General features: G+C 43.2%; 1 protein-coding gene across 1 annotated transcript in view; it reads left to right on the top strand.

The window, feature by feature from the left end:
• col23a1a (collagen type XXIII alpha 1 chain a) overlaps positions 1-14,469 on the top strand; it is a 116,559-nt gene that overhangs the window by 82,765 nt on the left and 19,325 nt on the right. Inside the window, exons 3-7 of the mRNA XM_058649525.1 lie at positions 3,629-3,673; positions 6,555-6,562; positions 7,635-7,661; positions 12,924-12,950; positions 13,036-13,062. Coding sequence (XP_058505508.1) covers positions 3,629-3,673; positions 6,555-6,562; positions 7,635-7,661; positions 12,924-12,950; positions 13,036-13,062 — 134 coding nt within the window. The remainder of the gene's footprint in view (positions 1-3,628; positions 3,674-6,554; positions 6,563-7,634; positions 7,662-12,923; positions 12,951-13,035; positions 13,063-14,469) is intronic.

Below are 14,469 nucleotides of genomic sequence, written 5' to 3'. Positions count from 1 at the left end.
GCATGAGGAGCATGCTGCAGTTGGGGAGGGGAGGAGGGTGAGGAGGGTGGGGTAGATGGATAGATGGGTGGATGTAAGACCTGTGGTCGTGGTACATATGGAGTATCACATTCTGCTATTTTCATTTGGCTCTTTATTGCTCCCAGTTGTTGGGTTAAACAAAATGGGGCCTTAAAAGCAGTGGCGGTGGGGGGGCAGTGTGGTGGTGGTGATTGGTGGGTGGTGTGTGTGTGAGAGATGGTGTGGGGGAGCGTTGACCAATCCTCGGTTTTATTGTTCTCTGGAAGCGCTTTGTTTGCGAGAAATGTCACAGTAGCTAAATCAAGCTGTGCCACAGCTATGGGAAACAGATTAAGGGTGGAAGGTGACTGTGTATGTGTGAGTGTGTGTATTTGTATGTGTTGCCTCTTTAGGATTTTATTTTTTTGGCATAAACGCTGACCTTGTCAGGACCGGTGGTCCTTATGGGGACCAAAACCTGGTTCTTATTAGCTGGTTAAGGACAAAGATTTCATCCCATGTTTTCACCAGTGGGAACTTGGAGTCTGATCAGCATCAGTTTGAATGAAAAGACACAGATGTACATGCGCATTTCATCTTCAACTGCTCTATTTTTGTGACACAAAAAAACTTCAAAAACACCATGATGCTCTGTGGTCTTGGTCATTTTCCATGTGCAACAAAAGAATGCGATCCATTTGTTTTCTCAGGCTCAAGTTGTGACTTTCAGGCCTGGGTCATACTTTTCGTGTTCCATGTCCACTCAAGGCCGCTACACATTTCTGCATTTGTGCACATGGCTTCATTTTAATATGAGATTCAGTATCCGTGTGGAGCCCGAAAGACCTCCTCGTGTTGTTCTACAGGGAGCATACACAGTCGGCACATTCAGTCATGAGTGTAGGGTCCACCGTGCACTACTAGGGACGTGGACATTTTCATCACACACTCCATAACAGACCTCTGCGGACACGCGGATACAGTAAGTATGACCGAGGCCTCACCCACACACACACACACACACGTGCAAACACACTTACAGTCCTAATGGGAGGCTTGGTACGTGACCTCACATCAGTCTTGGGTCTGTCTATTGTCCCATGTAAAGTTAGAGCTTTTCAGGAGAATATGTACACACATTATCTACAGTTCACATGCAGTTCAGTGCATGTGTCCAGCGTTGTCCATGTCCTGCAGAGAGATCTATGTACGGGATGTAGTTTTCTTTCCTGTCTGACATGTGTGCAGGTCCATCCTTCTTTCCTCAGGGTTTTTCAACACCTGTAACAGTGAAGGACATGAGCATTATCCACCCCCCCCCCCCCCACCCCTTCTTTACTTTTTGCATCTGCTATATGACCTTTCTTCTTTCCTTCAACCCTTCTGTCTGCTCCTTTTCTATCTCCCCATCTGCTTTACATTGTATTACCAACCGATTATTTAGAGAAATGTCGTGTTCTGTCTTTGAGTCGTGGGGCCAATGACGATAATATTTGATCTCTAGAGAAAATCTAGAGGGGGGGTGGGGGACAAGTCAGATATTGATACAGTGCATTTCAGTGTCATAAGACTGCCTCTAACATTTCTATTTTGGAGTGTCAGTGGGGTATTTTCAGACCCTGGTATGTCACGACGACACAGGAAGTCAAGACTGGCACCTCAGTCGCCTCATACGTATGTCTGAGTGTTTGTTTGTTGGTCTGCGTCTTAGCACTGCTCTCTCCTGGAATAGAAATCTAAACTAAACCTCCACACGTGAGTTCCCCTGCGCAGCTGTTTTCCCCATCACTTCCTTTTGTCAATCCAGCTTGTCATTTCCCACCTCGGCCCTGACCACGCAGGAGCAATCGCATGTCCACGTTTCAGTCTCTCTGACGCCCGCTCGTGCATGAGACGACTGAGGCACTTGAGGAGGCACTTCAAAATGTCCAGCGATTGTGTTGTACAAGGATTTTTATTGGATTGTGAAATCATGCGTCCATCCATGCTTAATGATGACATTAATCTGTTTGTGTACCTCTGTCATCTGTCCACTTGGACCCTCCTGGCATTTTTACTACAGGGACTACAGATGGACAGTAAATTAGCTTACAGCAGTGCACTGTTCCTGTCAACTAATAAATAAATATTGCAGTATATCTCCCTCTCTGCCCTGCATGTTACATTTTTCTACACAACTCTCTTTTTTTTCCCTTTCATTCCGGCCACTCTCTTACATATTTCTCTCCGTCTACTTGTCCTCCCCATCTGCCTCCCCTTATGGGGAAATTCTCTGGCCTGCTGTCATTGCCGTTGCAGAGACCTTGACCCCAGAGAGAACAGCTCCGTGGTGCTGTTTATGGCTGTGAGGGCTAAAGCAACGGCAGCAGAGCCCACTGTAGAATATGGAGACTGATTTAAATGCTGTAGCTGGCAGAGTGTGTGTTACTGTATGAGGTTTGAAGGTTGTAAACTGTTGAAACAGCAACGTTAAGTGGAGTCAGTAGGTGCACCGCTGGACTCATTCTGCATTATGACATGTGTGAATTGTTAATTATATTTGCCAAAGGAAAGTCCACTGGACCAAATAAATGTTAGTGTTTTTTTTATGCCTCATTTTCAGAGGCAGTAATGGATTATTGCGGTTGCACAAAGAGGGGCAGGGAAGGATGAAAGTGGCAGAGGTAGACATGAGGCGGAGGTGGAGGTGCACAACTGGGCTCACTTTGAAAGGTTGGCAGAGTCAGGAAGTGATTAGCTCACTACAATAACTCCAATAATGACAATCGGGAAAACATGCCAGCAGCCACAGCCACTTAGAATCAGGAACAGCACCCTAGCATGGTTCCTGTTTCCCGATGAGAGCAAGGCTGAGTGTGAGTGGAAGGTGTCATCGAACACTGACACACGGCAAACTGTGTGATGGTAAGCCAAATTCTGGTTAACTGTTGAAACGATGGGTCTTGATTTTACCCAGAGGCCAACAATCAAACTGGGATTTTTTTTTTCCTGTTTAGCGTTAATGAAACATACAGTGATACAGATGTTGTGATGTGTAGCTGGAAAACGTCTGTCAAGGAGGTTTTCTGTGTCATCTGCCTTTCTGTTAGCAGGACATAATCATGCCATTTATAATATATTACATTTCCAGGTCTGTTACTCCACAGTGCTTCTGACATTGAGGTGAAACAGTTGTCAGGGTGCAGGTAGTTTTTGTTGTTCTCAAATCTCTCTTTCTCCATCAGCGGCTCAACGCTTCTTTATGGGAAATGTGGTGGTACCAGCTGCATCACTGCAGGGTCAGAGGAAGGTGGTTGGATGGTGCCCAGGCAGTGATGACAGGGTCTGATGAATGTGATATTCAGCCAGACTAGTAACATGGCTGACGGTCCTGGATGTTCAGTCTGACATAAAATCATTTAGTACTTTTGGATCCCAGCGCGACGGGACCTTTGTTATTTTGTCTCATTTGAATGGGCGCTTACATCATTCATTGCGTAGATATTTTCCTAATGTTCCAATGCACACAGAGGTAACGCCAGGCAACACATGACCACCAGCGATACAGCAAGTGATGCGCGGTCGTTCTCTGCTCATCCCTGCAGTGCTGCTTTGAGGGATTTATTGCTCTGTCTGTGTTTTTTCACAGGGCCTCCAGGAAAGCGTGGAAGAATGGGAAGACGAGGGGAACCTGGTAAGTGACACTCGACACCTGCTTTGTTTGTTGATTTCTCCTTTTCTTGAGTTTCCTGGAAAACACCCTCCTTCATCCCCCTCTCACTCTCCCACACCCTTCCTTTTTTTTCTGGGTGACTAGATGGGCTCGACGGTTGGTAAAAGCAGTGACCCATGAGTCAAGCCAGCAGATAATGGGCTGCAGTTGGCCCTTCTCCCTGTCCCTCCCTATTTGCAGCAGCACTTACTCTGGCCATGTGGTTGCACTAACTTTGCCCAGATGTCGGTCGCTCTCACTGAGCAGTAGCAGCTGCTATAGAACGGGCCTAATAAGATTCAACCTTGCCAACATCACTACTTGCCATCATTGTGCTGCTTTTTCTTTCCACACACACATCACATCATAGAACCAAAACAGTGCAGGGACAAAAGTATGAATCAGTAACACAAAGTTTTGTAAAGACAAATAGAACAAATTGTTCTACAAAGTTTGAATCATCCTGATTTTTTTATTTTTTCCACTCAGACATAAAACCTGCAGGACTGTAGTTGTTTTGCAGGATGTGTGTCAGATGGGTACATTTCCTGTCTGGTTGTGATTCAGTGTTGTAGAAAATCTGTTAAAATGTTGACTAAGTGACGGCTCACCAGTACGTTTTATTGTTCCACTCAGTTTTTAGCACGACCATTTACTTTGTTTTATTTGAAGTGTGGCATTTACACTGTTTTTTTTGGCTAAAGATATTTTATATATGTCTTAATGTCAACAACTCATACGGAAAGAAAAACACAAAAACAATGACCTTCCAGCTTTCCCAGGTTTTTGTGGCACTCAAAGTCTATTTGTTCCTGCTGAGGATGGAAAACCTTATTTAAGGTTCCAAAATGTATGCTTCCATTCGGAAAAAGAGAGATCGGCAATTAAATCAAGTAATTTTAGCAAACGTTACTCAAACTGCATCTGCTACACTATAGTCAGTATTTACAGAAGCATGACAGTGTTTGTGGGATTGACCCATTGCAACCATGGTGTATAATTTGGGCGTTTTCAAGACATACAATCTCACCACACTTTACCCGTAGCCTCCTTACTATCGAATTACCTCTGTTATAACATAAATTATGGAATTCTGGAAGTCCCTCTGCACTCAGGTGATCATCAGTAAATCAATGTTTCTCCTGCTCTTGGTGTTTAGTGAAGGGGAATTCTCATTAAGGGAAAGCTGACTGTTTACATCACAGTCTAGCTCACGCAATCATTGGCAGGAGATCCCGACTAACATGGTTCTGTTCAGGTTCTCCCGCTTGTTGTTTAGTTTTACATCTTCGTGTTGTATTGTGGGGGAAGGTGGCACATAGAGAGAGAAGGACCGTTTCATCCTCCTCCAGCTAGTTAATGACTCTGGGACAGCGTCCGACAAGAGCAAGAGATTTTCATTGTTCTTTTTGAAAAGAAACAACTCTTGAGAGTGGGGATGAAAAACAGAAACACGAACCCTGAATTACAACAAAACAGCAAACAGAGTTTTTCAGGATCTTAAGATCAGCTTTCACTCGTGAAACTGTGTCTACTCTCGCTGTTCTTTTACCTCTTTTACATGTTCTCCTTTTCTCTTCTGTTTACTTCAGCCGTTCCTTCCACTTCCATCTTTTTTTTTGTCATTAGTCTTCACAAACACACCTGTCTCAAGTTCAATGGTCAAAACTGCTCCCTCTGCCAGTTTGTTTGCCTGAAGTCTGGCTCATGGGTCTCCCACAGTGTCTAGACACAGCTAAAGTTGATTGACTTGGTCTCCATGCCTCATAAAGCCCAGCACCCCTCTGCTCTCCTTTCCCTTACACCTTCTCACCCCAAGCACCTTCCCTTTTTCATCCCTCTCCCCCCCTCCCCCTCCCCCTCCCCCTCCCCGTTGTCCAAGAAATGCTTTTTACTTTGACTTCAGTGGTGGAGGATTTTCTGTGTCTTTGAATAGAAACAAACAAACCTCCACAAATATCCCACATTCGCCTCCAGGGAGTCTGCTTTCAATCTTGTTAAGTTTATGTAGATGTTTAGTACTGCATTCATGCTGATGAGTTGTGCCGGACCAGAACTGCGGTGGTGGCATCACTCCACTCTCTGTGCTACAGGGCTAGATTTAGATACAAACAATCATATAAATTAGCATCATGATAGGTTTAAAATTTGGACCAGAAAAATACAAACCAATCATTAATAAAAAAAATAGAAATAAAACAATAAAAGATTAATAGCGATTTCACTATTATTGCCTTTGGCTTTGCATATTCAAGAGAACTTTTTTAAAATAAGAATATTCCATTAAAACCAAGACCGCTAAGAATGAGGAGAGTCCTTTGATCATGACTGTTGTTTTTGGTTAGGCAAAGTATGAGAAGCAGAATGTACTTTTTGCTGTCGAGGCTCAACATCAGAGGATTTCAATCAGATCTGAAAGACTGCCTCAGAGAAACCTCTGAGACAGCTTTTTTTTGAAAGGGCACAGTTTGCCAACACACCCGACCTTTTCACTCCCTGTCTGTCCTTCATCTAATACACTCATATCTGCAGAAACAAAAGTCATGACGTGACTTTACTGTATATCCTAATGCAAGACATGGGCCCATTATACAGAGGCCTGTTTATCATAACATGTTGACCACAAACTCAATTGGCAGCGGCTCTAATGAGCTTGTTCTGTAACATATTTAGGTGGTTAATTACAGTCATCATCTAACAAACCGCATTGCATGTGCAGTTTTTCGTTGCACACCACTTTTCCGAGGAATTGATTGCCGTACAAACCAGAGGTTACCGTAACTCGCACATGCTTTGTTTCATGTGTCAGCGGAGATGTACACAGTTTATTCTCTAACGTCTCATTTCTCTTCTTCTGTTGCAGGACCGCCCGTAAGTACAGTTCCGTCTCATCCAGGTAGTATCCAAATGAACTAAAATCGAATAGTGGACGCAAAGCAGTCACAGCTCCTTTCCTTTGACAACAAACATGTAAACAAACACACACACACAGCGAATGTTCAATCTTGACTCTCACAGCATTAAAACACAGATACACAAAATGTCACAGACTCATTCAGACATGTGCGTCCACAGAACACGAAGCAATAAATGGACCACCAAAGGAAGAGCGTGTGTGTGCGTGTGTGTCTGTATCTGTGCGTGTGTGTGTCATGGTGATGGTCAGGGATTTCTAACATGTTAGTAGCATGTTATTCACCTCTCTGAGACTATAACTCATCTTGACACAAACACAGCAGATAAAACACACACACACACACACACACACACACATATACAAATTATGTGGAGACAGCTGTTGCCTTCAGGTTCATAATTCACATTGTTGTAATTGGAATAGCTATGAGCTTCCCGTGTATTGTGATTTAGATTTTGCATTAGATTTTTGTCCACACATGGCAAAGATCAGCTACACAGAGGCAGAACTGAAACACACTGGAACACTTTTTGGAAACATCCGAATCAAACTGTGTGTCCGGCCGACATTGTGTTTTATGGAACGAAACTGCCTGTGCAGCTGTTTTACACTAAAAATCCATGAAATAATGCATCATTTCTTCTTTCCTGGACATGTCCAAAACCCTACAACCCATAAAGTAAATGAGAATGTGTCGGAACAAGTCACTCGCTACTCTGCAAATTTAAAATCTGTCAGTACAGTCAGTTACCTTTGCAGGAAGTTGTCAAGATTCCCCAAGATCAATGTCTTTTTTTGTAAAAAGACAAAATGGAGATAAGGCTCAAGTAACTTTTAACTGTCAAAGGTTAATTCTTTAAAATGTCTACTGTCCGTAACATCATTATCATCTCCTAGAGTAGATTAAAGTGTATATGGTCACATGATGACCCAGCCACGTGATTTAAATGCAGCATTTATGTAAATCTGTTGGTTTCTGTTCTAACCTGTCTCACTGCTTCATGCTTCAATCTCTAACCTCACCAGGGCAAGGTTGGACGGGATGGATACCCGGTAAATTTGATTTGTTATTTATCCTGTCACTCTACAATTCACCCAATCATGATCCTATTCTCCCTTCATTCTTTTTTTCAAACTTTTCTCACCGATTCATTGGACGTGCTTTTTTCTTCTCTCTCTTTTTTTCCTTTAATCAAATCACTGCCTGCTTTCTTGCCTCTTTCAGCGACCCACAACACTTGTTCTTCATCAGTAATGTAACCTGCCCCATTACTGTATTCAAAGACAAACAGGGAGAGACTGTCTACAGTGGGAACATGAGTATCAAGGTGTTTTTATTCCCCCCTTGGCAGTTTGAAATATGACAACCTACTGACTTGGGGCAGAAAATGGTGAAATGGAACATATGGCGCACATAAGAAAATGAGACATGAAAAGCAATAAACATTCAGGTGCAACCCTGTTCAGATATCATCAGTGAGCGCAAACCACCATGGTAATGTTAAACATACATCCACAAATCACAAGCTTTTGAATTGTGTTCAATAGTCTGAATAACTACTGTTCTGAGAGCCTGTGCTGGTGTTATCAAGAGATACAGTGGCCTCTAGTGGCTGAGTGTATTTATGCTTTTTTTAAAAAAGCTCATTTGTTAGGGACTCATCAGGTGATACACACACAGACATTTCCGTATTCCCCTATAGAGTTCAGGCTGAATGAGCAGCTGAGCATCTACATCTGTGTGTGTGTGTGTGTGTGTGTGTGTGTGCATGTGTTACATGTAACTGTGAGGTCCTCCATCCCTGGTTAAGTGCTGTCTGCGGGCATCTTTGCAACCCACAGTAGCGTCCCGGTGTTGTGTTCCATGGCATCGTAATGGCCGTGTTGATGTGTGTTGTTCTGTCTTATCGGGAATTTTTGGGAAGTTCATTCCCCATGGGGCTCTCTCCCAGTCAGATTCCCAGTCTGCCTGGCACAGCACAGGCCTCCTAACGGGAAATGCCTGCTGCTAATTACACACAGGTGGAGTGCACAGAGAAGTCCGTCCATATTTGCATTTGTTTGCTTGTGACTTTGTCACTCTATTCATAGACATGCCAAAGGCTGTTAAACTGCACAACATCTGTGCAATACAATGATGTCTTCTTTTCTTTTTCATCTTTAAAGCTAGATAATCTAGGTAATCCCTCTTTGTCTAGTTAGCATGAATAAATCAATCTTAATAGTACTATAATTTCAGAAATTAGACAACAGGGCTCTGTTTTGTGTAAGCGTTTAGTGTGAGATGCATATGTACTTTTATGTTGACATGGGAATCTGCATGTATGACGGTACAGTGAAACAACAGTGGATTAATAACACACACTTTATAAAGTCAGCACATTGTTTTTTGTGTATCTGTGTGCAGGTATGTATGAACTCTTTCCAACAGTTCGTGTCCATCTCTTTGACTGTGTGTGGCACAAACGTCTCATCAGACTAATACATGCAGCAGCCCCCTTCAACAGAAACACCACTTATATGGTAACACGTGTTAATGACATGGTTTGTTAGCATTCGAAGCACAACACTCGTGTGTGTGTGTGTGTGTGTGTGTGTGTGCACACTGATGTATGTTTTCTCTCCTCATGTAACCTCTTCCTCTCATAAATCACCGGTAAGGGGTTTCGGTTTCAGAAAAGAACCTTCCCACTGTCAAACAATCACAGTCAGACGGACTGACAGAAAAGTGCACCGGGGTAAACAAACACCCACACACACCAGTTGGTTCTCATTCATATGCATCTCCAGCGTGCCCAGCCACTAGCGTGTTTATACGAGAGTGCCAGTCTGCGACAGACCATGCCCACCATTGTTCAGCCTTCCAGGCTGCTGAGCACAGATTAAAGCCAGACAGTCACCAAACAACATGTCAGTAATTTTCTGTCCCAAATCACACTGTACTCTGGTATGCTTTATTCTGCTCTCTGGTTCTGCCGATGCAGCCGCTGTGTTTTTTTCCAAAAAGTGATGTATCACTACTTGTGTAGTGCTGACATGGGGTAGACGTTTGTCCCCGTGGCAACGGGAAAATAGGTAGTGAATCCAATTCAAAAGAGTGTTATGGATCACTGAAAGAGAGGAAATGGACGGAAAGTAGACCCATGAAAGAGGCAAGGCTTCCTAAAAGAGCAGCCACAATCGTTGCCTGCTCCATTTTGACATCCCATAATTGTGCATATTCAGCCGAATGTCTGCATCGAGCTGAGACGTCTGCCTTAACTTGCAGACACAAGACTTACATCCTCAACAGTTACAGCCTGCAGGATAATTACCAGTTTGCACCATAGGGAACACAATAAAAACAATGAAGGCGCGTCTCACCCCAGATTAAGAGACACACACACACACACACACACACACTTGTGTCAGCATGCACATACTCACACATACATGAACCCAGACAGAGACATATGCCCTCCTGCAGGACAAGTTATTTTCCAAAAAATATGTTTAAACCCCATCTAATTGGTGGGAATTCTGAGTCACATCCTCTTTTTTTAGTGTTATACACTAAATACACACACACACACACACCCTCACACTTACTTGAGGTGGGAATCTCAGCCCTGTTTCCTCACATTTTCTTAACATTAATCTCCACATTTCTTTCCTTCCATCATTAGTTTCTGGTATGAGATGCAGAGATTGTATTTTTTATTTATTTTTATTTTGTTTCAAAATGAAAGAAACTACCAGAATATAGTTACGGCCACACATCAAAATCTGTCGTTTATTTAAATACATATTTGTTCATATCAACCCCACTGGCCCATTTTGCCCCTGGTTTCAGTGAAAGTTTCCGCTGTTGCTGATTTAAGGCTCATATCATTTAATGCAACTTATTAACCTTAATAGAACTTCCTGGACTGCCTTGATATTGACTTATTGCTCCAGGTAACCAAAGTTTTTCTGGGACCTGGTTTATTCCATATTGGATACCAGCAAGTGAGTTCTGTCAACATGGAGTCAGTTTTATATTATGTATTCTCGTTCAGGGCTGAACAATCGATCATTTCCAAATCAAAACACTATTAGAAAAAAAACCTATCTTTAACGTCTTGTATTTTCAATAGAATACAGAGTCGTTTTTAAGGTTGATGTGTGTGGTGAACGGAAATTGCATCAAATAGCGTCAGAAATTTATATTTCCCCCAAATTGTTCAGCCCTGCTTCTGGTCCTGACAAGTGTAGGAGAGGTAACATAAACACATGCGCACACACACACACACAGACACAGACACACTCAGTAGTGGTTCCTACAGTTCACAGGCCACTGTGCGCCTTGTTAGCAGCCATGAATCAGTCTTTTTTTGCTCCATTTAAGACTCGGCAGCAGCCACTGACCCCACCATGTTCACCTTGTCGACTCATCCTGATGAGTCAGGAAGGATCCAGGCCCTGATAAATGTTCCCAGATGCATATCCACTGTATAGCAGCGCATACATCCAGTAACATGGCGAGGATATTTCACTGGGGCTTATTCTGAGCCTCGTACCGTATGTGCATACATTACTCCATGGATACAATGTGCTGCATTTAATAGAGTGGTGAAACTACCACCTGTCAAGTATGTTCTAGCATCCAGTGAAAGAAATATAGAGCATTAATCTCAACACTTGTCTCAGCTTTAGACTTTCGTGGTGAAATTATTGCCGTCCGATTTGTCCCAGTCATTTGTCCGTCTGGTCTCAGCCACCGACTGCCAGTTTCACAAGAGGCTCTTAATCAAAAAGACATCAAGGGCCTCAAAGGGCCTTTTGTCTTTATTTTTACAAATCTCTTTCATACAGACTGAACGCTGCAGTTTGTGATGAGAGTTTATAGTCATGCTGGCCTGTTATTGGACTTAAGTAATCGGTCACATGCACTCTAAATGAAAGCAGCTCCCTGTCTTCGTTTTCTCCGCTTCCTTTCATCCGTATGTGCCTACTGTTCGTCCAACAAAGAAGGCAGTGATGACACTGTGGTAGGTTGTCACCACAGGACCCCAGGACACTTATTCTACCCATGGGTCTGGTAAAAACAGGGAGCTGGAGAAGAGAAAAGCTTACAGTATGTTATGTAAGCCATCCAAGGCCAGAGACGACGAGTGTAAATGTTGGCTTCCAGTCTGCAGAGCCGCCGGGAGTGGAAGGGCTGAGCAAAGGGACTCTGTGAAAACTGTTAACGTAACACGGAGTGTGGCCATTAGGAAGGGAGTCACCATTAGCCTTCACCACATACATCACATTTAAGTGTTTTTGGAAAAGTTTGATCCAAGAAGGAGCCGCTCTTTAATGTTTAAGATCTGAAGGTTTGAGCCTTTGAGCTGAGTGTCACTCCTCGGGGGAAGTTCAGTGACTGATCGGCGGTTTTCCTAGAGGGAAACAAAGTGTCAAAGCTCCACTGCTGTTTCAGCGCACGGCTGAGCTGGATTGGGTCCTTTTACACGCGTAACTGCCTGTTGGATTGTCTCATCAACACAAAAGGTTGTGTGGCAGATTAATACAGCTGGACTAAATCCACCCACAGCCTATCGTGTCGGACACCGAGCTGAGAATCTGAAAACGATTATAAACGACAACCAGCTGGGAACACACACACACACACACACATGTTTGTACAGCTAACTTAGTGAGAACACTCATAGAGACAATGCATTCCCTAGCCCCATGCCCTGAACTATCACAATTCAATGAAGTCTAACCCTTAACTTAAATGTAAAAACAAAATGTACACACACATACACAGAGATTTACAGTTAAATGGGGCAGGACAGTTTTCCATTTTCTACCTTTTATCTTTTATCTTCTTCACTTTTCCAGTAATTGCATCTGCTTCTACTCTGTTGTAAGCCTTTCTCTTAGAGTAGATTTGTTTTCCACTTAACTCCTAACCACTTCACTTTTTGCCAACCCAAGATCACTTACATTGTCTCCTAAGAGATAAAAGAGACAAGAGACAGATATGCATTACACAAAAATAACAGCTGCTTTGTGATAGTTTGGGATCTTTTTCAGAAGGATTAAATTAAAGGAAACAATGTCTTCATTATGTTGTTTATTCTGATGTTTTGAAGCCAGTCATTAAGGGAAACGTTTGCAGATATGTTCATGTACATGTCTTTCTAAGACTTATGTAGACATGTATTAGACTCCTCATGTTTCTTGGCAAATGTTCCCCGTAAATTCTATCCATGATTTTGTGTTTGCATGGCTCCTAACTTTTCCTCTTTTTTTTTCTTTTCATAATTTCTCCTTATCTGCCTAAAATGTATTTCTCTTCTCTGACAGGGTCCTCTGGGCTTGGATGGAAAACCAGTAAGTATTCCCATCCACACTTGTGTAAAACATGCTTTAAGTTACGGATTCTAATTTGATTTTAATTCTGTTTCTCTGCTCTCAGGGTTTACCGGGTCCTAAAGGAAGCCAGGTACCCCTCACACGCCTGTTGTCTTTCTAATCACACTCAAACAACTCGGGGATTGTCTATGAGGGGAAACTGTGCAGTTCTTTGGCTTGTAAAAGAGGCGACAGTTTGCTATACCTTGGCACAGTGGTTGAAAAACACTGCTTTAAGTAGTACAGTAAAAAAAATGCTCCAGAAAATGATCTCCCACCCAACCCAGGGCTCAAGGCCATTACGGAGTCATGGTTCAACTGAGCAGAGCGCTGAAATCCCCTTACACTTCACCTCTGAGTCCCATCCATCAACTTTCCCCTGAAACCCCGCCCCCACACACACCCAGGTGTAGCATGGAAAGCAGCAAGCAGAGCGAATGGGTTACACACCAGTGAGAATAGAGTTTATAAGCTTCAACAGAGGCTCTTTAAAAAGCCATTATCGCACCCTCACCCTCTCCTTAAGCCTGTGTCTTTTCCTGATGAGAGAGCGGCGAGTCATCTGCTGAAATGTAAACTCCTCACAGCATAATGAGAGCTGTTTGACTAGCTTCTTTCCAAACACCATTAGACCTGTTGTTTCCTGCTTAAGTAGACGTCAAGCTGGGTCAGTCCTTTAAGAGGATTCTCTCAATTATCAAGAGTGTGCAGTAAAAAAAACACTGCAGGTTTTCAGTCGCCCAAGTGCTCAGGGGATGTTGGGGGGGAGATAAAAACAGGGGTTTTCTATTTGTTATTGTTTTATTATACTCGAGAGCACAGTGGAGCAACTGTTTGACAGAAACGGGAATGAACTAGAGAGGGAGACTGAAAGGCAAATACCATGTCGCTCTTAGAGACAGGGGAACGATGAGTGTATGAACTGCAGTGAATTAATGGGCGTAATGAGACCTGAAGGAATGACTGACAGGAAGGCTGTAAGAGGTAAGATCTGCCCACTCTTTTCACTTTTAGAGGCTCTGTGGCTGAGATCGGAGATGGTTTCCACACTGTTTTCTCCCTCTGTCTCTCTGTCACAGTCACAGTGGGCCACAGTTGCCGTCCATTTGCCACTCGTCAGCAGTGGACAGAGTGAAACAAGTCGATGCAGAGATGTATGAGGGCACATTGAACCCACACTGGCAGGAATTAGCTCACCTGCAGGCGTGATGTCCATGAGACAATGTCCAGCGATCCAATGTTAATTAGGTGCAGAGGCCTGTTTTGAGGCCCCATGTTTTTAGTCCACCTGAGAGGGAGATTAGTGGAGAAACAAAGGAAACTCGCCCTATCAGTTCAAGTTTTTATCTCTAAAAGAGAAATATTGAAAGAGATTTCCATTGCGGGCTCATGCCATATGCACTTATTGGGAGATACGCTCAGAAAAGTGAATTTTGATTGAGCAGTCTCAATGGCATGGCTGCATTAAGTGGTATTACAGCCTTTTCCCTTCTGTTTG

This window comes from Solea solea, chromosome 14, assembly GCF_958295425.1.
Source record: "Solea solea chromosome 14, fSolSol10.1, whole genome shotgun sequence".
Taxonomy (NCBI): domain Eukaryota; kingdom Metazoa; phylum Chordata; class Actinopteri; order Pleuronectiformes; family Soleidae; genus Solea; species Solea solea.
Note: the sequence above shows the minus strand (reverse complement) of the source record. Positions and strands in the feature narration are given on the sequence as shown.